Source organism: Myotis nattereri (assembly GCF_964212035.1).
Source record: "Myotis nattereri genome assembly, chromosome: 3".
Taxonomy (NCBI): Eukaryota; Metazoa; Chordata; class Mammalia; order Chiroptera; family Vespertilionidae; genus Myotis; species Myotis nattereri.
In genome coordinates this window covers 115,159,210-115,184,066 of record NC_138077.1, presented here as the reverse complement: position 1 = coordinate 115,184,066, position 24,857 = coordinate 115,159,210, and the positions used below count along the sequence as shown (strand labels likewise).

The 24,857-nt window shown below is 50.7% G+C and overlaps 1 protein-coding gene across 1 annotated transcript; it reads left to right on the top strand.

Annotated features, from left to right (window-relative positions):
* The first annotated feature begins 367 nt into the window (after window positions 1-367).
* HDAC11 (histone deacetylase 11) lies at window positions 368-23,544 on the top strand. The gene is made up of 10 exons (XM_081086166.1): window positions 368-497; window positions 1,377-1,525; window positions 4,164-4,264; window positions 15,448-15,564; window positions 16,525-16,567; window positions 18,211-18,287; window positions 19,322-19,384; window positions 20,293-20,389; window positions 21,364-21,542; window positions 21,757-23,544. The coding sequence occupies exons 1-10, from the start codon at window positions 397-399 to the stop codon at window positions 21,958-21,960; spliced, it is 1,131 nt and encodes a 376-aa protein (XP_080942292.1). The 5' UTR covers window positions 368-396; the 3' UTR covers window positions 21,961-23,544.
* The last annotated feature ends 1,313 nt before the right edge of the window (window positions 23,545-24,857 follow it).

The window sequence follows — 24,857 nt, the reverse complement described above, 5'->3', positions numbered from 1 at the left end:
GGTGCGGGGAGCGCGTGACCGCAGGTCAGAGGCGGGGTCGCCTGCGGCCCGCGCACAAACCTCACGCTGCAGACACTTGGGAAGCAGAGACCCCGGCGCAGCGCGCGGACGCAGCCCAAGGTCACAGCGACTCGGTCTCAGCTCGTCCGGCAGCCCCGCAGGCCCGCGAGCGCGCGGAGGCGGGGCGCAGCCGGCGACCTCGCTCGGCGCCTCCCCCGCGGGGCGAGGCCGCGCGTTCCAACTCGGCCCCCAGGGAGCCGGGCGAGACCGGCTGGTCGGAGGAGGCGGCCCTTCGCGCTCCCGGGGCGCCGGGGGCGTGGCCTCCCTCCCGCCCAGGACTCCGACCTTCTGTGACGCGAGCGCGGCGGCGGGGCTGAGCCTGAGGAGCTCCGCCCCATGGAGGCGGTGAGGCCGGGGGCGTGTCCTGGGCGGGACCGCGCCCCGCCCCGCCGGGTCCTGGAGCGGTGGTCGGCGCTGGGAGGGCCCAGCTGCGGGATGTGAGTGTGGCGGGGGGCGCGTGGCGGGCGCCAGTCCTAGTCCCCCGGGCTCCCAGGGGTCGCCCTGGGCTGAAGCACCAGGGCCCGGGCGGCCGGCGGGCCGGCCAGGTGCGGGCCTAGGTATGGCGGGCGAGGGGACGCTGGGCCGGATGTGCCCAGGCGGGCCCCGCGCCGACTCAGCCCCGAGCCGTTTCTCTGCAGCCGGAGGAACAGGAGGCCGTCACGGGGCGCGGGTCTGACGTCTGCTCTCGGGCCCATCCAGCCTTGCGGAGGCCCCGGCGGTGGCAGCAGCCGCGGACGTGCGATGGGTGGGGTGGGGAGTAAGCTGCTCCGTGGAGAGGGGCTGACTGGCACCGGCTCCTCATTGGGCCACCACCGTGCAAGCCTCTAACGTCTGTTTTGGAGCCCGGCTCTCACGATCAGAACGCTTTCTTTGCTCAGCTATTTAGATGCATTTCTCCATCCCCGCAACAGGCACACATTTTATAGGAAACTGAGGCCTCGGGCCACACAGCTGTTCGGTGTAATTGTTAGAATGTGCAAGTGAGGTGCTGAGGTCTTGCAGCCTGACGCACCTGGGTGTCCATCCGCTGCTCCGGCCTTAGTCCCCTCGCAAAGCCTTTGGTGAGATGGGAGATGGTGGTGCCTACTTCCCAGGAATGCTGTGAGCATTGGGTTGGATAATGCAGGGAAAGAGCCAATGCTCAGTAAGGATCCGCTATTCTTGTTGTTGCTGTGGGGCCTCTTTTCTGCGGCTAAGGGACCTGGTGGTACCAGGTCAAGTCTGTCGGGTAAATCAAAGACGACTGGTGCAGAGTGGGAGTCTGCTCACACTGAGACCATCCCTATCTGTCTCTTCTGTCCCCATGCCTACGGAAGGCCGCACACAACCCAGCTGTACCAGCACGTGCCCGAGACCCGGTGGCCCATCGTGTACTCCTCCCGCTACAATATAACCTTCATGGGCCTGGAGAAGCTGCATCCCTTTGACGCCGGAAAATGGGGCAAGGTGATCAGCTTTCTAAAAGGTATGGCAGTCCCACCTTGGACCCTGCATCTGCTTCCTTTACCTTCCCCCATTGCCTTTCCCTAACACAAGCTTCAGACTCCCCTGACTCCGGCCTCAGCCCTCAGACTGCCTTCCACCCATGCTGTGAAAAGGGACTTTCCAACACAAACTTCTAAGCATATGTCCCTGTCTCAAACCTTCCCTGGCTCCCGTCGCTCTGGACCTAAGTTCTGTGTCTTCTCCTAGAAATCCAGTAAAAGGGAGCTAATTAATGATGGACACAGGAAGCTGAAGTTTGGAGGACTCCAATGTCCATCCACCACAAGCTCAGAGAGTCCAAGAAGAAGAGAACTTTTGCTCCAACTCCATTGGTTACAAATGGAGGAAACTGTGTCCCAGAAAAGTTAGGAAACATGCTCACAGTCACATAGCTACTAAGTAGCAGTTGTCTGAAACTCAGAGTTCCGGGCTCCTACCCTTCATGGATCATCCCACTGGGCAAGGTCAGGCTTGCACTGTTTGAACTGTGGTGTGGAAAATCCAGGCATTACAGTAGGCTAGCGCCAGGATATTGTTGTTCCCTCTGTATCGAGGGTGCTTTCACTGAGGGAAGTAGGAAGTGTTACCGAAATGTTACCTGGTATAGGATGACTCAGTTCTTCTGATCACACCATGGAGAAAATCTCATTTGTGGGGCTATCCCAGGGGTCCTCAAACTACGGTCCGCGGGCCACATGCAAATACAAATATTGTATTTGTTCCCGTTTTGTTTTTTTACTTCAAAATAAGATATGTGCAGTGTGCATAGGAATTTGTTCATAGTTTTTTTTTTAAACTATAGTCCGGCTCTCCAACGGTCTGAGGGACAGTGAACTGGCCCCCTGTTTAAAAAGTTTGAGGACCCCTGGGCTAGCCCATCTTAAACACTAAGCCCATCTCCCTTTTTAACAAATCCAGAGCAAGCCTGAGGCTCTGAACCTTGCAGAAAATAGAATCAAATTAGAGATTAATAGCACTGTTTCTATTGTATTTTTTTAAAATTTCTGGCTAACTTCTATTTATGGCAAGTGATACTTATTTTCAGTTTGCAGTAGTGACTACAGTGAGTATTCACAGAAAATATTAACTAGAAAAGAATACAAGTTGTGTGCAGCGGTGCAAACTCTGGCAAAGTGAGCAGAGCCAGCCTGCCCTCACCTTGTAGTTCTTTCGCTGTCTGAGTTACTCCTCCCATTTCCCCTTCTTGGGCTCCTGTATCACACAGTAGCCTGACAGAAGTGTTCCTTGTCTCCCTCATCCGGAGCCAACAGTCCTCTTGAGTTCTCTCCTTTCTCCTTTGAGGATGTAGGTGGAAAGGAGGCAGGGGTCATATGGTGAAGGGCCTTGGGTGCCTCCAAGAAAAGAGCTGGCCCTTTGCCTGAAGACACTGGGGAGCCATAAAATGTCCTGGGGGTGGGTAGGGGGAGTACCTACTGTATGTGGAACTATATGTGAGAAATGTATGTAACTAGTTGGTTTCTGCCAGGGTTGGTTCCTAAGGGTAACACTTTAAAACAGGTCCCCTAGATTCTGACCTTGTTTGTCCCTTTGATTTCCCTAGAACCCAGAGAATCATGGGCCTGTTCTCACTGTGCTCTAGAGCAGTGGTCAGCAAACTGCGGCTCGCGAGCCTCATGCGGCTCTTTGGCCCCTTGAGTGTGGCTCTTCCACAAAATACCACGTGTGGGTGCGTGTACAGTGCAATTGAAATTTTGTGGCCCGTGCGCAGAAGTCGGTTTTCGGCCTGGGCGAGTCTGTCTTGAAGAAGTGCTGTTGATATTCGGCGCTGCTGACTCGTGAGTTTGCCGGCCCCTGCAGAGCATCTTGCCTCTGGGCCTCAGTTTCTGCTTTTGAGAAATGGAGCAAATCTTGTCTGGTGTATGTGAGGGGTGATGAAATAATGCAGTGTTTCCTAAACATCGGTCATTTGCAAACCACTCTTGGGACCTGGCCATCTCTTCATACCACCTGTTCCATTTTTACTTCATATTTTTTATTGACTTAGCCTTCATTTTTAAAAACTTAAATAAACTTGTTTTAAAAGGAAGCATATGTCATCTAAATGGGAAAGCTGGTTTCACTTGCCATAAATAGAAAGTCGTGGGAAATATAAATGCATTGAAAACAAGAGTATAATTCAATTCAGGCTGCTGCTTACTGTTGCTGCAGGTTGTGAGTGCTTTTTGGTGGGTTAAAAAGGGAGATGATCATGGGTCAGGCAGGGATTAAAGAGAGGCCACACCACACTGAGCCTCCCAGGATGCCATCAGAATTAGGGGGGAGAATTGATCAAAGAACTTTTCTCACCTAGAGGGTCAACATCATTGACCCATGTGTCATCTGCCTCTGAAAGTTTTCCAGACACACTGAGCTCACCTCGTGGCTATCAGTGGCTTGGAAAGGATCTTTGTGTGCACAATGTCTGAAGTCCCCTGGCCTAAGGGCCTGGCCATTGCTCACACTGGCCTGGGAGGTGGCCTGTTGACAGAATGCCCATAAACTAGCAATGCCCACCTTCTCCTGGGGCAGAGCTGACAGAGGCCAGGTTTGCAGCCTGTGGGAGGGTCTGGGCTGAGCCCTCCCAGCAGGGAAGCATGGTGCCCACTTTGTGGTTTCAGAAGAGAAGCTTCTGTCAGACGGCATGCTGGTAGAGGCACGGGAAGCCTCAGAGGAAGACCTGCTGGTGGTGCACACGAGACGTTATCTCAACGAGCTGAAGGTACAAGGGCCAGAAGGGCTGCCAGCCAGGAGGAGTGGCCAGGGGAGGGCAGCTCAGCCTGGGAAAACACAGCCTAAAGGGGCTCAATTCCTGTCCATAGCACAGGGGAAGCATGTGGGTCTGTGGTCCCAAGAGGAGCGAGGTGTCATGAAAAGGCAGACACCAGGGATGGCTCGATTCCTCCAGGGGTTATGAGTTCCCCGTCTCTGGAATTGTGAGAGCAGGGATGTCCAGTTGGTGGAGAGTGAAACTTCACAGGGATTGGAGCTTCTATATTAATGACTTTCAATCTGTGCTCTATGAACAGGCTGCAAAGACCTGCTGAGATGATGGACAGGGTAGTCCAAGCCCTGTCCCTATCCAATCCAAGCTGTTCTATTTGGCCTACTTTTATATTGGATTGAAGTTTAAGATTTTGTTCTAAGAACTTGTACTGCTAAAGACTTGTTGAAAACTGTTGTGTTAAAAATGAGTTTGACACCCCTAGGGCCCAGCAGGGAACATACCTGGTCATGCAGATGGTGGTGTATGGGTGAACTGGAAGCTGCTGCCCTTCCCAAGTGGGTGGCTGCTACCCAGCCCCACTGTAGGCTCAGCATGGCCAGAGTGCCTGGCTTTGAAGCAAAGCCAGAAATCCAGATTATTAAGTGACAGTTCCTGATTTCTTAATGTGTTTACTCATTTAAGATTTTAAAATCCCACCTATAGGCTCTCTGCTCATGACCTCCTTCTAGACTCGGGCCCACAGCTGTCATCAGTGCTGAGGTTCTGAGGTGGAGGCAGTTAGTCAGTCCCCTTTGTGGGAGCAGAGGGGAGGGCTGAGTAAGGGGTCGCATCCAAACTTGTGCTGTTAGCCTGCCCTGGTGGGGTCAGGGATGCAACAGGTTCTCTGCCCCTAGGAGTGTGGGAGCTCTATACACCTGAAACCTATGTACCTTTATTAGCCAATGTTACCCCAATAAATGAAATGAAATGTTCTTTTAAAGAAAGATTCATTTTAGACTAAGAGCCATAGTAGAGGTCACCAGGCTCCTCCCCTCCATAGGTGGAAAAGCTTAGGCCCAGAAAGAGGATACACCTTGGCTATGAAGGAAAAAAGAATAGAAGGTCCCTGGATGGAAGTAAGCTCATTTAGACTGAGCAATCAGGGAGGGCCTCACAGAGGAGGTGAGGTTTGAGCTGAGACTAAATAATAAGGAGTAGGTGACATAGATGGAGCTTTGAAGAAAGAATGCTCCAGAGCCTTAGACTTGGAGTGAGAAGAAGGGACTTGGCCTCCTGCAGCGGAAGAAGTGTGATTGATTAGCTAAGTTGAAGGGACTGAGATAATGAAAAGGCATGTGGTGTGCTCAGGGAGGCCAGCGGCACTAGGCTACACAGGGTTTTGTAGGCTGTGGGAAGAGTTTGGATTCTGTTCCATGTGCTGTAGAAGAGTGATAAGGTGTGCTGTGCCCTTCACGCTCAGGTGAGACCCATGCCCACTTCAGGTATTGTCTGGCATCTAGGTGTTGCAGCGTAGGAATATCCCATTCACCCTGCAAACAGGGTGCAGTTTTCTCTTGCTGTCTGAGTTACTCCTCCCATTTCCCCTTCTTGGGCTCCTGTAATCACACAGTAGCCTGACAGAAGTGTTCCTTGTCTCCCTCATCCGGAGCCAACAGTCCTCTTGAGTTCTCTTTTGTCAGGAGTAATTCAGACAGCGAGAGAAAAATGCAGTTTTCTCTTCTTTTCTCTGCTGTGGACACCTGAAGAGTTCATATAGGTTTCCCAGGGCTGCTCTTCCTTGGCTGTTCTATGTGTGCAGTGGAACATACACCCTCTCCCCTGCCCCACCTCCACTCTGCCCCCCCACCCATGTTCCGGGGTTCATGCCTGGCCCTGTACTGGTGTAGCCTTTGATACTTAATAAACAGGGCATTGAAGGAGATGCTGTAGTCTGATGTTTGACAGATGATATCCTTTCAGGGAAGCAAGTGTCTATTGAGCACCTACTGTGTGCAAGGCCCAGAGGTGGCCCCACTGAGGGTAGTGGTTGGGTTGGGCCAGTGCAGGCTCTTGCCTCCTGCTGACCCCAGTGACAGTGTGCCATGGGATGTGTCATGCAGATTTGATATCTTGTCCTTGTGCATCCCAAACTGGGTAATGCCCAGGACATGTTTATGCAGCAGGTATTTAGTGAGCATCATGCTCTGTTCTAGATGCAGGGAGACAGGATGGAACAAAAGAGACCAGATCTTTTGTTGGAGCTAGCATTTAGATGGAGAGTCAGCTAATGTCATAAAAAATCAAATCAATTATATAGTATCTTAGAAGGTGCTCAGTGCCTTGGGGGGGGAAATGGGGTGGGGAAGACCGCAGTTTGAAATGGGGGATCACAGAGGACCTTACTGATGTGACCATGAGCTGAGGGCAGTGAGGGAGTACGCTATGGGGGCATCCAGGAGGGCATTCCAAGCAGAAGAATGAGCAAGTGTAAAGGTCACGAGGCAGTGGTATCTCCAGTGTGTTGTAGGCACAAGGAAGGCGATGTGGCTGGATTGGAGGGGATAAAGGGAGGCTGGTAGGAGGTGAGGTCAGAAGAGGATAGGACCAGGCACCCATTGCTGTGGCTTTGCTCTGAGAGAGGCGGGAGCCATGGATGTATTAAGCAGAGGGACATGACCTGATCTAGGTTTTAGCCAAGTTGCTTGGCAGCTATGGTAAGGATAGGCTGTCAAGACAGAAGCAGGGAGCCAGTGAGGAAGGAGGTTGTGTAGTACTCGTTGGGAGAGGTTCTGGGCTCTCAGACCAGGCAGCAAGCAGCGGTTGAACAACAAGATATTCTGTTGTTCAGATGAGTAGGGGGCATGTGAGAGAAAGAAGGCAAAGACGCCTCAGAAACTTTGGCCTGAGCCCCAGGAAGCCGGCATGTGAATCGGGCCTAGTCACTGCCCTTATAGTATCACAGTCCTGTGGGAGAAAGGGAAGCACAGTTTCCAGAGACACAGCACCAGAAGGCAGATGTCCCAGGAAAGTCTCAGGGGAAATGGGACCCCTCAGGGTCTATGATTCTCTCTTATCTTTCCTTCTCTCCTTTCTTTTTTTTTTCTCTCTTTTTTTTTTATTGTAAAATTCACATGACATAAAATTAATCATTAACCATTTTAAAGTATAAAATTTAGTGGCCTTTAGTAAATTTACAATGCTGTGTAAACCATCACCTCTATTTAGTTCCAAAACATGTTCATCACCCCAAAAGAAACCCTTCCACACTAAGCAGTTGCTCCTATTCCTCCCTCCCCGCTACGGGTGGTACCACCATCTGGTTTTGCCTTTTCTGGTTGTTTTACATAAGTATACCTGGATTCATAGAATATGTGACCTCCTGTGTCTGGCTTCTTTCATGAGCACAGTGTGAAGAATCATCTATCTTGCAGCATGCATCACTTCTTCATTCCTTATTAAAGCTGAATAATATTCCATTGTGTGGATATACCACATTTTGTTTATTTATCAGCTGATAGATTTAGAGTTATTTCCAGCTTTTGGTCTTTGTACATAGTGTTGCTATGAACATAGGTACAAGTATTTGTTTGAGTACCTGTTTTCAGTTATTTTGGTTATATACCTAGGAGTGGAATTGCTGAGTTGTACAGAAATTATTTTTAACTTTTTGAGGAATCACCAAAATGATTCCCACAGCAGCTGCACATTTTACATTTCTTTTTTTTTTTTTTTTTTAACTTACTGATTTTTAGAGTGAAAGAGAATGGGAGGAGAGAGACATCAATTTGTTGTGTTCTGACCAGGGAATGGACCCACAACCTTGGCATATTGGGACAATGCTCTAATCAACTGTGCTACCCAGGCATGGTCCACTTTACATTTCTAACAACAGCACAAGGGGTCCATCTTCTCTACATCCTCACCAACACTTATTTTTCTGTGTTTTATTTTTTTATTGTGGCTAATTTAGTGGATGTGATATGGTATCTTATTGTGGTTATAATTTGCATTTCCGTAATGGTTAATAACATTAAGCATCTCTTCATGTGCATTTTAGCCACTTACATGTCTTCTTTGAAGAAATGCCTATTGAAGTCCATTTTAAAAATTGGGATATTTGTCTTTGCTGTTGAGTTGTAGTTCTTTACATGTTCTGGATATTATGTGATTTGCAAATAATATTTTTGCCTATCCTGTGGGTTGCCTTTTCACTTTTTTGATAATGTCCTTTGATGCACAAAATGTTTAAATTTTGCTAAAGTTCAGTTTATCCATGTTTTTCTTTTGTTGGCTGCTTTTGGTATCTAAGACTGTGTTGCCAAACCCACGGTCATGAAGATTTTACCCTTGTGTTTTCTTCTAAGAGTGTTATAGTTTTAGCTTATATTTAGGCCTTGGATCCATTTTGAGTTAATTTTTGTTTGTGGTGTGAGATAAGCATCCTTCATTCTTTTGCATGTGGATATCCAGTTCTCCCAGAACCATTTGTTAAAGAGACTGTCCTTTCTCTGTTGACTGGTTTAGCACTCTTGTAGATAACCAATTGGCTGTAGACATATAGATTTATTTCTGGACTGTCAGTTCTTTGCAATTGATCTATATGTCTATCTTATGCAACACCACAATCCTATGTTTTGATTACTAAGCTTGTAGTACTTTTTGAAATTGGGAATTTTTTGAAGTTGTGAATCCTCTAACTATGTTCTTTTTCAAGATTGCTATTCAGGGTCCCTTGAGATTCCATATGAATTACAGGATCAGCTTCTCTGTTTCTGCAAAAAGGGCCATTGAAATTTTTATAGGGGTTATATTGAATCTGCAGATGAATTTGGAGATAATTGCCATCTTTACAATATTAGGTCAATCCACGAACACAGGATATTTTTCAATTTATTTAGATCTTTAAGTTTTTGCATCAGCAATGTTCTGTAATTTTCAGTGTAAATTACTTGGTTCTTGGTTCTTCTTGGTTCAGTTTATTTCCAAGTATTTTAATTTTTGATGTTATTGTAAATGGAATTGCTTTCTTAATTTTCTTTTTGGATTTTGTTGTTAATGTATAGAAATACAACTAATTTTTGTGTGCTGATCTTATGTCCTGCACTTTGTTGAATTTATTTATTAGGTTTAATTGGGGGGTTTGTGTTTGTTCTTTAGGATCTCCTAAATATAACATCATGCCAACTATGAATATAGGGAGAAGTTCCACTTTCCTTTCCAATTTAGAGGCATTTTATTTCTTTTTATTTTCTAACTAGGGGCTCAGTGCACGAAATTAGTGCATGATTAGAATCCCTAGGCTGGGCTGGCAATCAGGGCCTATCGGGGCCTTCTGGCTGCCGGCCAGGGCCTTCTTTCATGTTGTGCTGCCCCTTGGTGGTCAGTGCACGTCATAGTGAGTGATCAAACTCCCAGTCTCCTGGTCGAACTCCTGTTGGGACAATTTGCATATTAGCCTTTTATATATATATAAACATAGATTGCTTTGGGTGGTACTTCCAGTTGAACAGAAGTGGCAAAAGCAGTCTTCCTTGGCTTGTTCCTGATCTTAGGTGGGAGGTTTTTAGCCTTTTACTATTGAGTATGATGTTAGCAATGGGAGTGTGTGTGTGTGTGAGAGAGAGAGAGAGAGAGAGAGAGAGAGAGAGAGAGAGAGAGAAGAGAGAGACAAACACCCTTTGTCATGTTGAGGGAGTTCCCTTTTGTTCCTAACTTGTTGGTTGATTTTATGAAAGGGTGTTGGATTTTGTCAGAGGCTTATTTGGTCATCAACTGAGATGATTGTGTGGGACTCCCCTCTCCCCCTTCTCTCCCTTTGCTCCTACTTCACTGCTGGAAAGTCCTGATCCAAACCAAGTAGTTGGGCACAAAGGTCCTGACGTATGGCCAGGCGCTGGGATGGGCAAGCACATAGGCCATGCACTTTGGTGGGCCGTGGGCATCAGGCTGGGGTAAACTTCACAGGTTCACTGTAGCTCATTCATTCATTTGTTCAGCACTGTCTGAGGTCAAGTTCCCTAGAGTAGTGGTTCTCAAATTTGCTTAAGCCTCAGATCCTCTGGAGGGCTTGTTACAACACAGATTGCTGGGCCCCACTCCCAGTTTCTGATTCAGGAGGTTTGGGGTGGGCCTGAGAATGTGCATGTCTAACAAGCTCTCAGGTGCCATTGTTGCTGCTGGTTCAGGAGCCACACTTGGAGAAGCACAACCCTAGAAACAGAGCCTGCAGCAGGGATTTACCTGGGGCAAGGTTCCAGGAGAACCCTCTGGGAGAGGGAGTCAGGTAGAGAAAACAGGAGAAAAAACTGGGCCTACACGTGGGTTCACCAGGATTGTGACCTTAGCCTGATCCCACGGGGTGTGCTATAGGCAGGGCATTGTCTCAGCAGCAAGAGGGCAAGTTCTCACAGGCTCTCCTGGGATGGGACAGGTGAGATGGCCTCCTCGGGAGAGGGTGCAGGTAGGGATCTGGGGAAGATTGACAGCATGTGCAGCAAGCACCTACTGTGTGCCAGGCATCATTCTCAGCATTGCCTGTGCAGCAGGAAACAAGTGTGTGCCTGCTTTCCTGGAACTGCATTCTTCTGGGAGGGACAGATAACAATAGAGGTATTGTTATTGTCAGGTAGAGACCAGTGCTGTGTACAAAGATGAAGCAAAGGCAGGGGTCGAAGGGCCAGGTAGGGGGACTTTAGATTGGGCACTGAGGACAGGCCTCTCCAATGGTCTAAGTCCTCATTCGAGGCCTAGTTGGGAGGAGCTCCTGTTTCATGGATGAGGAGACAGGAGGATGGAGGCACAGTTAAGTAGAGGGCTGTGTTCAAATTTATATTGCAGTGGCAGAGTCCAGAGTTAGACAAGTTGACTCTGAGGAAGACTTATGAATCTTGTCCCTTTCCTGCTTCCCATCTAGCCTGTCCTTTAATGCCCTTGCCTGGGGCCAGGTTGTCAGAGGGCCTGGCCTGCTGGCAAGTTTGGGCAGTCCCACTGCAGCCCGCTGTACCTCCCAGATAGTGTATCTGTTCCTGGCACTGGAGCATCTGTCTCCACCACTCCCCATCCCCCAGTCTGTCCCATTCCTTCCATTTATGTTTCACCCTGGCCACTGTTTCTTTCTAGGGTAGCTTTATCCAACAGAACTTGCTATAGTGATGGAAATGTTCTAGAAAGGCTCTGTCCAGTCCAGTAGTCAGTAACCACATGTGGCCATTAAATACTTAAAATGTGGCTAGTGTGACTGAGGAACAAATTTTAATTTTAAAAACTTAATTTTTTTTAATTAACTTAAAATTATATGCAAATAGCCATTTGTAGCTGGCAGCTACTGGATTGGATAGTTCATTAGTGAGCTACACCACTGCCTTGCACAGGAGCCACAGCTGGGCTGAGAAGAAGGCTGATGTGTCCAGCCATGTTTTCATGGGCAGAAGTCGAGAAGTGTTGATAGGCACCTTCTCCTGTGGGAGCTGGTCCCTTTGCTGAAACCCATATGTGCTGTGACTTAATACTTGGCCCATGTAAAATTCATGCTCTAGCTCAGTTTCCCCAGTATTATCCTATATGACTGCAGCTTTGTGAAGATCAGTACAGTATCCTATATAATAGAAGCCTAATATGCTAAGTGTCTGGTCGTCCATTCAACCAATCTAAGCATAATATGCTAATGATATGCTAAGGCCACTCAACTGCTCACTATAACATGCACTGACCACCAGGGGGCAGATGCGCCAACCAGTAGATTAGCTTGCTGCTGGGGTCCAGCTGATCGGGACTGAACTAGACGATTGGGACTGAGCTAGTCAGGCCAGACATGCCCTGGAGCCCTCCCACAGTCCCTCCCGGCTGGCCAACCTCCCGTGTCCCTCCCCACCCCAGTCATGCACCAGTGGGGTCCCTCGGCCTGGCCTGCACACTCTCGCAATTCGGGACCCCTCAGGAAATGTCAGAGAGCCAGTTTCGGCCCGATCCTGCAGGCCAGGCCAAGGGACCCCACTAGTGTACGAATTTGTGCACCGGGCCTCTAGTGTTATATTAAAAGCAAAGCGGGCAGGCGGAGGTTTGTAGTAAGGAAGTTTGGGAAGCAAGGGGTGAAGCAGAATTACAGGGGATTCTGTAGCAGAACTTCCCAGAGCCTTTAATGTGCCAGCATGGGATGTGACCTTCCAGGAGGGGGCAAATAAGCAGGACTTCCCAAACTCATTGGTGTGGACCCTTCCTGATGGAGAGCCATTGTGCTATAGCTGCTGTGGAATCCTCTTAGAGAAAGCTATTCTTGAGGTAGTGTCCATTGCAGACCCTAGGAGGTTGTGTGGCTTCGTTTCTATTCAGACCCTCCCTCTGCTGGTTGTGATGGCAGGCAGTCACTTAATGTGTTTCTTCAGAGGCTCTGTTGAGTATTCACTCATTTTTTCTAAGAAAACAGTGGCTCCAGGCCTTCCATCTGCCAGGCCTGTGGTGGGCAGTGAGATGGCGTGATGAATAGGGGAGCTGGCCGCCCTGTCCTCTCTAGGTCTGTCCCCCACCCACGTATGCATATGCACACACTGTCAGCCAGTGGTCATTGCTACTGATTCTACGCCAACAGGAATCCCCAATTTGGGGTGCAGCGAAGAAGGAAACGTTATTCTGTGCAAACAGCCCAATTGCAATACAGCATGGCTGTGAGGTGGCCCTGGGGAGAAATGGCCCTCAGATGAGGCCTCTCAGGCTAGCAGCTCTGCTCTGGTTTAGTCGGCTCCAGCCCAGCCCAGAAACCAGTCCCCAGTCTCTGGTGGAAAGGGAAAATGCACTGTGGGAGCCAGAAGGGAGCTGGTCTAATACAGATAAATCCCTGCCTCTGGTCAGTCCATTCTCAGCCTATGAGGACTCCATATCCTCAGTTTGGTCCAAAAGGCACTATCCTGATTGTTGAGAATGGAGCTGATCTGATTGGTTGGAGAAAATGCTGATGGGTGATATAGGTGCGCAGATCCAATTGGACAGGGAAAACCTCAGTCCTATTGGTTGATATAGGGTTCTAGGAACTCCTTTATATGGGCTGGCTCAGGTGGCAGAAACATAGTGCAGGCCGTGTGGTTTGCATGAGAGGCTGCTGTTTAAAAACAGCTGAGGAAGGCAGCATGGTCATCTCTACTTTCAGACAAGTAATCCATGCCCCACGGGCCCTGCTCTCGGGTTCCTTCCCTGGAGTGAGGGAGCAGAGCAAGCCTCCCCCTCAGCTGTCCTCAGCCCTGCCAGCCTGAGAGGCCTGACAACACAGGTGTTCATAGCAGTGCAGGCAACCTGACAAAATATCTCCCCTTGGCCAGTGGCCTCAGCCACCGGGGCCCCTTTGGGGGCTGACTGGTCCTGTCCTGTCCTCCTGCCCCAGCTTCTCCTGGGTGCCCTCGCACTACCACCACCCCTTCCTGGCTCTTTCCAGGCACATGCTTTTTCTGCAGGCCTCTCCAGACCCAAGTCTAAGTCTCTCCTGATTGGTGATCATAACGGCCACACTTCTCAGTTCTCTCTCACTGGATGCCTTGGCAGACTCACAGCCTCACTTTGCTCACTGCTTCCTGAAACCTTCTCTGTGTCTGGCCTCCTGAGCACCTCTGGTCCCTACCCCCACCCCTGCCACCACACACACACACACACACACACACACACACACACACACAAACTCTCCCCATCATCCTTCTGGTCCCAGGACAGTCCTTTTTTGTCCCAGTGGACTCCAACCTGGGCTTTGCCCTTCAGTGTTGGAGTCCTGGAGCTCTGACTTTGTGTCCTGGACCTCTGTCCATCTGTTCCCCATATGCCTTCTATTAACTGACCCCATCTCACCTTCCCCAGACCCTCATATCCCTCACTTCCTTCCTGGGGCTGCCATTATTCTCATTACCCTACCTCATCGGTTCTCAACCTGTGGGTCGCGACCCCTTTGGTGGTCGAACGACCCTTTCACAGGGGTCGCCTATGACCATCCTGCATATCAGATATTTACATTATGATTCATAATAGCAGCAACATTACAGTTATGAAGTAACAACAAAAATAATTTTATGGTTGGGTCACAACATGAGGAACTGTATTTAAAGGGCCAGAAGGTTGAGAACCACTGCCCTAACTGGTTCTGCTACAACTACAGCAGTGTGGGAAGCACTGGCTGAGGTTCCCACTGCCCTGACATGCCTGAGAGCCTTCGCTGCAGACCAGCCCTCTGTGTCCCAGCTGCCCCTAACTTCTGTTAAACATGGACTGACTTTCTTCTGCCAGTAGTCATTTTTTTTTACCTTGACCCCTATAGCTGGATAACTCTTGTTCACCTTCAGTCTCTGCTTTCATGTCACCACCTCCAAAAAGCCTGTCTGCCCCTACCCCACCCAAACCGTGTTCTTCTCCGTCGCAAGGCTTGTCACATATGAGTATTTCCCATCTAGGCTGCAAGCATGCTGACATGAGGCCTGCACCAGCCCCCACCTTAATACACATTTACAACGTGCCCTGGGCCCCTTCGAGTCTCTGCCTGCGATCAGTGGGCGCAGGGAGCACAGCATGGGCCTAGTGCATTCTCAGCCAGGCAGGAGGTGGTTCAGCATCTGGAGGCAGGGACATTTGCCCAGAGGCCTGAGAGGTCACAGGAAAAGCTGTGTCTGATCTTGGTGCAAATGCCTTTTAGGTGGCCCAGTCCTCCTGCCTCAGTAGCTGGAGAGGAGGCAGGACGCCTCTTCTGAAAGGAGGTCCAGTTCCCAGGAGATGAAGAGGCTGGAGAAGCAGGACATCTGGGTTTCCAGACTTGGCTCTGTGACTCACTGCGTGACCTTGGCAAGAAAGATCCTCCCTGATTGGGACCTCAGTGTCCCCTTCTGTACAGTGGGAGGGCTGGGTCATTTCTGGGTCTGCACCTCTGTAGGATGGAGTCCTCCTCAGCTCTTGTTTTGGGCACAAGAGGGCAGCCAAGGGCTTTGGAGTGCTGAGGAATGTGGGCCAAATAGGCTTGAAAAACTGTATTGGATAAACTGATCGTTACTGAGCCCCAAACTTGGTGGGGCCAGACTGGTGGGGGTTCTTGTTTCTTATCATAGTAACTACACCTGGCCCAGAGTTCACCCAGGACACCTGGAAACTGCCATTACAGAAAATCTAATTTCCCAGCTGCTGCCTCTGAGCTCTGGGCATGGCAGCGGGAGGCCAATGGCCTGCGTCTCTTTCCACAGTGGTCCTTTGCTGTCGCTACCATCACAGAAATCCCCCCTGTCATCTTTCTCCCCAACTTCCTTGTGCAGAGGAAGGTGCTGAAGCCCCTTCGGATCCAGACAGGAGGAACCATAATGGTAGGTGGGGAGGCAGGTGGGACACAGGGCTGGGCTGGGGATCCCCACACCTGGTTCCTTCCTACCTCTGGGCTGTTGCCCACCCTGGGCTTTCCATATGGATGCCCTCCTCCCACTTAGTAGTGGAACAGAACCGAAGTACTCCTCAAGGCCCAGCAGCTCCTCTCAAAGCCTTTCCCGCCCCAGGGCATCAGAGTTCACTGTTCCTTTTTCAGGGATGTCCAATTGAGTTACCGTATTTGCTGGTAGGTAAGACATCCCCATGCCCCAGAGATATATCCTAAAGTGATCACTCCAATGTACTCCAATTTAAGATGGAAATGATGTCAGTGATGGATGGTGCTCCCCTGTCTCCCCATCGCAGGTGTGGCGATGAAGAAAACTCCCAGCAAAACAGGTTTCATGTCCTGTGTGTAGTTCTCTTTAAAATGAGCCATAGTCTGCCAAGTTCATTGGAGGTAGAGAATCATTTCAGACTCCCGTGTGCGATATCTAATTCAGATCTGGTAAATGCCTGTTGACTACTATAGTTTTCTTTTCAACCTGGAAATTTCTATCTTTTTTTAGTTTATTAGAGTATTACTTACTGCCCTCCCCCTAAACTTTGATTTCCTATGGATTTCAGTATTCAGTGTACTATATTTCTATGAGCAAAAACTTGTCTAATTCCCTTTAAAGGCCACATTAAAATCATTGTCAGCTTATGTGTGATCATAAGTACTTTTATTTATTCCAGTTTCTTCACAAAATTGCACTGCACATCCCATATGCCAGCTAATCTGGTACTTGCTTCTGGGACTGAATATACTGGGGGTGGGTGCTTCCTTAGCCCCACCTCAGAGCTCATTCCCACTTCAGCGCTGGCTGGAAATAGTGTTTATGGGATGAATGAGTGACTCAGTGAATGAGTGAGTGAAGAAGAGGGCTGCCCGTGCCCTTCACCCTGTGCTTGTCTCCCAGGCGGGGAAGCTGGCAGTGGAGCGAGGCTGGGCCATCAATGTGGGTGAGTGCCCCGCCTGGGGGAGCTGGCCTGTCCAAGGCCTGGGGGCAGGGAGGACCAGAAAGAACCTGGAGGAAGTGGCTATGAGTTCGGAGACTCTGGTGTGTAGGAGGGACGAACCAGTGCCTCCATCTGGCATGGAATCCTTGTCTAAAAGAGTTCTCCAGATTGCTCCTCAGTCCTGTCTTTGCATACTTCCAGGGGTGGGGAGCTCACTCTCTCCCAGGAAGCCTGTGCCATCCCCTGGACAGCTCTGCATGAAGCTGAAACCAAAAGACTCCATTAACCTCTTGGGACCCAGGACAGCCTTCAGGGGCTTGGCCATGTCATGGTGGGTGGGCTGCCCAAGATCAACATCACTTTATTCTCAGGGACCTTGAGGGCTAGCATTCCCCCAGCCCCTTGGACTCTCCCACAAGATTTGCTCATGGGAGGTCTGCACCCATGACCTTCCTCATCCCTGCTGTGCTCCTCATGAAGGCTCAGCACTTCAGTTTGTGAAGCCTTGTTCTGTCCAGGCTCTCATCTGAGCTGGGTGTTATTGTTCAGTCCAATTATATTGATGAGAACATGGACGTCGAGAGAGGCCTAGTGGTTTGCTCAGAGCCCCATAGCTGTCTTCCCTCACCCCCACCTTAGACTGTGAACACTGCAAGGCCTTCTTGGTACGGCCAGATACCCATCATTAGGTCTGGCTTAACCATGATATTATGATACTCTGCTGAATAAACAAGTGAGTGATATGTGCCATGTGTTTCTACAGGGGTCCCAAGAGGACTCAGAGGCCCTTGGTTTGAATCTTGGTTCTGCCATTAGCTAGCTGTGTGACCCAGGGCAAGTTCTAACCCTGCATCACTCTCTGTGCCTCAGGGTCTTAATCTGTAAAATGGAGATGGCCCTGTGGGGAGGCTTCAGTGAGCTCCATGCTGGTTAAGAGTTCACTGTTGGCTGTTATCTCGTCATTAGGATCCAATGACAGCCTCTTGGGTGGTGCAAAGAGGCAGTTCCCTGTATCCGGGCCCTGACCTCACACTGCCAGGTGAGGCAGTTACTGGGCTCAACTTCAGAAGCCCTGCAGCTCAGTTCTTTTAGGGGTTGCAGGGGGATGGGCTCTGGCCTCTGTGGCTATGGTCACAGGGTTGAGGGGTAGAGGAGGCCGGACCCTGGTCTCTAGGACCCTCACCGTTGCAATGGGTAGCCATGACCAGCAGAGGGTGCCCTGCCGGATCACCCTTTTCTACCACCCGGCAGAATCTGGGGGTTCCCAAGGTAAACCTGCCCCATAGCTCCACCACCCTTTTCTGGCAGGAGGACTCACATGTGGGCAGGCCCAGCTCTATGGAGACTTACTGTCTTGGGAAGGATGAGCTCTGTCCCTAAGAGGTGTGAGTGGACACTGGAGTCTGACTTGTTGGGATACCCTAAGAGGTTTCTTTCTCTGACAGGGGTGGCTGTAATGGCAAAGCTACCTCCTGACTTGGGGATAGTGACATATCTAGGCACGCAGCTCACTTTATCAACCTGGAGTCCCAGGAACCTTCCTGGGAGCTGAGCAGGGAGGGCACGTGGGAGGGTAGGGGGGGGGGGGTGTGCCTAGGTCTAGCTCTTGAGCCTGGCCCTGACTTCATCATGTCTGCCTTCCATAGGTGGTGGCTTCCATCACTGCTCCAGCGACCGGGGAGGGGGCTTCTGCGCCTACGCAGACATCACGCTCGCCATCAAGGTGTGCAGGAGAGCATGTGGGAATCACCTCCAAGAGCCCTCCCTGGGACCCCCTGCCACTCCCAAGTTTGGGTTCTCACCCCACATTATACAGGAGGGAAGTGAGGCTCAGAGGGGAGGAAGGTCCCCTCATCACTCAGCCAGGCTCAGGCTCAAACCCAGATCTGACTCTCCTCTGTGTTGCCTGTGACAAAAGGGAGATAGTACAGCCTTCAGCAATGGCAGGGGCTGGGGAGAAGCATGTATATCAACAATATAAGAAGGGCATCCTTACAGAAGAGTGAGGGGAGGTAGAAATAATAATGGTCACAATAATACTGATGACATTTACTACAGGCTCAAGCCTATGCCAACCTTTGTTCTCCATGGCTTACCTCAGTGAATCCTCATGTTACAGATGAGGAAACTGAGGCCAAGAGGTGATGTCACACAGCCAGAGGGGCAGAGCTGGCATTGGTCTCCATGTTTGTGGAACCCCAGGGCTCCCCCTGACCACGCTGCACTTGGTCTCAGTCTGGGCTTCCGGAACAGGTCATTGAAGTTCCTGTTCTCACAGGGCACACAGACTAGTGGTGGGGGTGAGACAGGTCAGCAGACCCTGGGCATTCAGGAGGCAGACACACAGGAGAGCTTGGAGGGTGGAGAAAGGGGAGGAGGGCTTCCCACAGGAGGAATGTGGACCTGACCTGTAGGAAGACAAAGATTGTAGAATAAAGTTTCTGGCCCAGTTTTGAAGGGCTTCTCCTCCCCCAACCCCCACATTTCCCCACAATTCCTGGAGTGTCACTGAGGGCCAGCCTCACTCACCTGCTCACCTCCTGACTTCTGCCCTTCAGGGCGCAGCACAGGACCCTCCTCCAGGAGGGCTTCCCTGTCCATGCACACATGCTTCTCTGGAGCTGCATAGCTCTCATGGGTGTGTGATGTCTTTGCCTAGTCCTCCTGCCCTGGCCCCTCACCACCTGGGAGTTCCTGAGGGGCTGTGTCTTCTGGCCTGTGTGGGTCCTCACCTCTCCCCTCTCCTCCCCTGGGCAGTTTCTGTTTGAGCGAGTGGAGGGCATCTCCAGGGCCACCATTGTTGATCTTGATGCCCATCAGGTGAGTGCCCCGTGGGGGCTGGGATCTTCTGGGCCCCCTCCTCAGCACCCCTCCATGTGTTCCCCATCAGCTTCCATCATACAACCTACACTGTGGGACTCCTCCCCCTGGAAACTTCCCTGAGCCCCAAGGCAGATCTCCGCCACTGTCATCCTGCTCTGCCTCTCTCCCACTGCCCACCCTCTCTGTGCTGGAGAGACTGGAAGCAGAGGGTCCTTCTTTCTCCCTCTGCCCCTCTCGCCCCAGCCAATGCTCCTGTGAAATTGAGGGTCCTTCCTCCCTTCTCCTGACTGCCTTGCCAAACCAGGCTGGTGGCTCTTCCTAAAATACCTACAGGTAGTGCTATTCTTGTGCTTTAAACCCCTCAGTGGCTCCCTAGTCTGTGCACAGAGCCCAGGAGCCTGTGTTCCTGCACCCCAGGAAAGTGCTCATTCATGCGCTGCAGGTTTGCTCAGCCACTGCTACCCAGGCCTGGCTCCTGTTGTCCCAGGTGGGGCAGGGCATGCATTGGGTTCTTGAAGGCCCTCCTGCACCTCTGCTGCTGTGGCTTTGTGATGGTGGGACTGCTCCAAGATCACATGACACTGAGCTCCTGAACCACATGAGTACAACCCTTACAGTTTATGTTTCACATTCCTGATCCCAGCCAATTCTACCACAGACTTGAGAGGGTGTGGGGCCAGGATTCCTGCCTTGTGTCCTGGAGAAGACTTGAGAGGGCTGGGCTTGCTTAAGATCATGGGGCCAGGTTTTGAGGTTGAATCCTAGCTTTGTCACTTTATAGCCATGAGACCCTCTGCCAAAGGGCAAACCACACTGCTCAGACACAGGGCGGTGGGGGTTGGAGGGAGGGTCCTGTCTTTGCTGAGAGCACTTGCCTGCAAGTGGCTCCCATGTTCTTCCTGCAGGGCAATGGGCATGAACGGGACTTCATGGGTGACCAGCGTGTGTACATCATGGATGTCTACAACCGCCACATCTACCCTGGAGACCGCTTTGCCAAGCGTAAGCTGCCCGCCACCCTCAGTCCTGAGTTCACTCATGCTTGGATGAGGCTTTCTCCTGAGTATTTCCTATGTGCTGGGTCTTGCAAGGTGGGAATCGTTCCCATTGTACAGATGAGGAAATTGAGACCTAAAGAAGTCACATGACCCACCCAAGATTGCATTAGCCTGTTTAATAAACATATGGATGGGTCCTTATATTAAGGGTAACCATCAGAAGAATAAAAATAAACTCCTAGGATGCATCTGTCTGTAGAACACAGGGAATGAGCAAAAGGAAATGAGGGAAAATAAGATAAATAGGGTATTCCAAATAAGATGGAAGAAATTAGTTCAAATATAATAGTTGGTAAAATAAAAAGAAATGCAGGCAGGTTCAACTTATCAACTAAAGGCAGAGATGCTCAGATGAGCTATGAAAACTTGAGTGCCTGCCCACTTTGTGGGTTGGGGACCTTTATGCTGGAAGGGCTAGTGAGTCTCCTGTGGGCACTCAGCTGCTGGTATACCCCAAGGGACCAGTTTCAGAAATGAATCTTGAATGTGCGGGGTTTGGACATGAGGGCACAGCTTGGTATCGCTGTGTCTGGGCAAGGTGTTTTATCCACAATTCCCCTTCTCTCTTTTGGGTTCCCGCTTTGCAGCTCTTGGTGCTCCTTTTAGCTGAGTTTCCCCCACCCCTCAAATTGCACTAAGGTAAAGAAAGCCCTATCTAATGTGGATGTGTTGTTTAAGGTTAGCAGTACTGTCCTCAGTAGACATTCATTGGACAGTATCACAACGACAGGAAAAGGATGGGTTTGTTTGTGTGTGTGTTTTTAGCTTAGTTTTGAGTGAAATAAGAGGCTGAGCAGTGCTGGAGTCAGATTATTTTCTAGTCCTTCCTTGGGCACTGGCAGGGATCCAAGCAATCTTTGTCCTCTTGAGCTCAGTTTCCTGTCTCTGCACACGGGGAAATTCCTGTGTCCCTCTTAGAGGCCATCAGGCGGAAGGTAGAGCTCGAGTGGGGCACCGAGGATGACGAGTACCTGGATAAAGTGGAGAGGAACCTCAAGAGAGCCCTTCAGGAGCATCCTCCCGACGTCATGGTGTACAACGCAGGCACCGACATCCTCGAGGGTGACCGCCTTGGAGGACTGTCCATTAGCCCACAGGTATGTCCTGAACTTGGGGGTGGGAGGGCAGGGGATGGTCTGCTCTGAGGACTCAGCTGCTGCAGGACAGGTGGACCACATTGGTGCTTCTCCTGATATCAGAGCGGATGGGTAGAAACAGCTGCAGTCCAAGCAGGGCTAGACCTGCAGCAGAACCTCTTGATACCATGAGGGTCGGGGCCTGCCTGAGCTCACCTTCCCAATCTCCCAACAGGGCATCGTGAAGCGGGATGAGCTGGTGTTCCGGGTGGCCCGCAGATGTCAGGTGCCCATCCTCATGGTGACCTCAGGCGGGTACCAGAAGCGCACAGCCCGCATCATTGCTGACTCCATCCTTAATTTGTATGACCTGGGGCTCATTGGTCCTGAGTCAGCCAGCATCTCAGCACAGAACTCAGACACACCTCTGCTACTCTAGGAGTTGCCCTGACTGCACTGCCCTTCGAAGCGGTTCTCTGCCTGCCTCCCACCCTGCCCACCCCTCAGTGCTTCTCCTTTTCTAACCACATGGGATGGCAGGGCAGCTGCTAGGGGCCCTGAAGGGCCTGGGGCTTGTCCCCACCCAGGCCTGCCTTCAGGGCCTGGCAGACAGCTCCTCCACTCTCCCCACTGGATGTTCAGGCCCTGTGGAAGTAGGCAGTTCACTCAAGGAGAGAGGAGGGCAGGTGAGGCTCTGGGGGCTGCAGGGAAGGCCCCCAGGGGTCAGGATGCTCCCTCCCGTTTTAAAAAATGTCAGACCCATGTCAGACCAAGGAAGCTTCCATTTCTGCAATGGCTGGGCCTCCCTCCTCTTAAGTCATCAGATTTGCTTCCTTTCTTGTCTCAAACATGGCCTGAGGATCTGGGGACAGCCATGTGGGTGGGACTGGAACCCGGCTCTTGGAGCCCGGCCTGGGGTGGGGACTGCACTCCTGGCCTGCAGGGCAGAACCCTGGTCCTAGATGTGCGCAGTGGCAGGGAAAGGGGAGGTTTCCCTCCGGCATTCCTTGAGTAATGCAAGGGCTGGACATATTCTCAGAGCCCCTCACTGGCACGGGGATGGGAGGCCTGAGGGGCCCCGTCCCTGCTTCCATAGGGGCCCGCCTGTGCAGGGGGAGTAGTTTGGGGAAGAGCACTTGGCTCGGCACCTAGGCGCTGGAAGCATAACAGGGCTGCTGACCCCAGCGGGGAGGGCAGAGGAAGATGAGGACTGGACGGGGAAATCTCGGGTGGGGCAGGTGGCCAAGCCAGGTGCTGCGGGAACCAAGGCCCCAGGTAGGGACTGAAGAACTGAGGAGGCCAGGCTGGGGTTTCTGGAGGGAGAGCAGAGGGTCTCCATCTGGGCCTATAAGTTGTAAGGGAAGGGAGCTGGGGCAGGGCCTGGGTGGGGCTGCAGAATCCACTGGCCTCACCCAAATTCCTGGGGGTCTGATCACACTGTCCAGGATCCAGAGTGGGCCCTAACCTTGTCCTCAGCTCTACTCTGAAGGGGACTCTTGGGTTCCTCAGGAAGCTGGCGTGGCGGAGAGCCCATTCCATTGCCTGGGTGTGTTCTTAGTGGACAAAGGTGGGGCTAGAGACGTATCTGGGTCCCAGGTCCTATGGGTTATCCTCTGGGGCTGCTCCTGTAATCTCACACTTCTTCCCTTACACTTCCTCTGCTGCAGCATGGGTGGGGGTGGAATAAAGTTCCAAGATCACAAACTGTCAAAAATGCTGACCTTCTGGGCAAGACCTGAGGCATTAACCATCACGTGGACCACACCACACTCCACCCTCCCACCCCCTGCCTTTGTCCTTGGTATCTCTGTATCTGATCCCTAACATCCCTTCATCTCCAGTGACAGCCTGTGACATCTGGGGAAAGGCTGTGATGCAGCACCTCACTGTGAGCTTCTGTTTGTAAAGAACCATAAAGGCTCTTCTTGACTGGGCCTAGCCACTGTGTGCTCTTGAGATGAAGAATCCCTCCTATGAATTAAAGGAAATAAACATTTAAAATGCACATAGCACAAGGCCTTACATCAGCAGCTGCCCAAGAAGTGGAAGTATTTTATTCTACCCTCTGAGTCTTATGAAGTAGTCATTATTCCCATTTTACAGATGATACAGTGAACAACGTGATCCAAACCCCATACACATCTAGTGAGGCATAGAGCCAGGTTGGACCTAGCTCTAGTGGACTCCAAAGTAAGCATCTCAGCTGCCTCAAATTTAGCAGGGGTGAAGGAGATGGGGGGAGGTCATTGCTCTACAAACAGGAGGGTCTGGGAAAGTATGGGATGGGAAGGCAGGAAGGGTTGGATTCTGATGGTGGCTCTGCACAGTGTAGAGGCAGTGGGCGCTCCTGCAGGGCAGCACATTGTGTGTGTGTGTGTGTGTAAGCAGGTACTCCAGCAGGGCAGCGTGTGTGTGTGTGTGTGTGTGTGTGTGTGTGTGTGTGTGTGTTGCCGCAACCAGCACAGCTAGGGTTTGGGATCTGAAGGAGGGGTCAATGCACAAATGAAAATACTATACAAGAAATATGAATTTAGAAGGCATGGGGGGGTGCAGGTGGAGACCTCTCTCTTGGAGAGGCACCCTGAAACCTCGCCTTAGCCGCTTTTTCAGTTTTAGATACACATCTTGCCCTCAGTAAAGCATGGCAAACAGGTAGCAGACAGACCGTCTCTAAGATCAATAAAGATCAGTAAGGTCCAGTAAACATGTACTTTTAGGCTATTAGGTCAGGAAATTGCTTCGAGTCACCACTATCTCAACATGAACAATGGTGCTTAGCATTAGCCTTGCCAATACTCAAGGTCCATTGAGTATTCCTTGATGCACTCTCATGATAGTATTGACAGTGGATGGCTTCCCGCATCTCCCCCTTTTTGTTAATCTTGAAAATGTATGTTGTCTGTAGGTCTTGAGTCCTTTTAAGACTTTTCATTCTGCAGCTGCAGACTAGAAATAAACATATAAGAACAAGAATGGGACAGACAATAGTGGTTATGCTAACAGGCAAATGTAAGGAGATTCAATGAAAATGATTGAGTTCTTCCATGTCCTTTTTAAAATGCTGCCAGGCATCTAAGGAACTAGTTTGTAGTAAGCTCCTTTCTGGGCCATCAGTTCTTTATGGGTCCCTTTCTCAATCACTGTCCCCTGTGACATGACAGCAATGATATTTGAGTTCTGGATGGTGGACAAATGGTGGGTAATGACAATGCAGGTGTGACCTCCTCTGGCTTTGTCCAGGGCAACCTGCACCATTGCACAACTGATGGCTGCTAGCATGACAGGGCTTTTTCACCATCCTCCAAATTATCTCTGGACTGTTTGTCATCTGTCTCA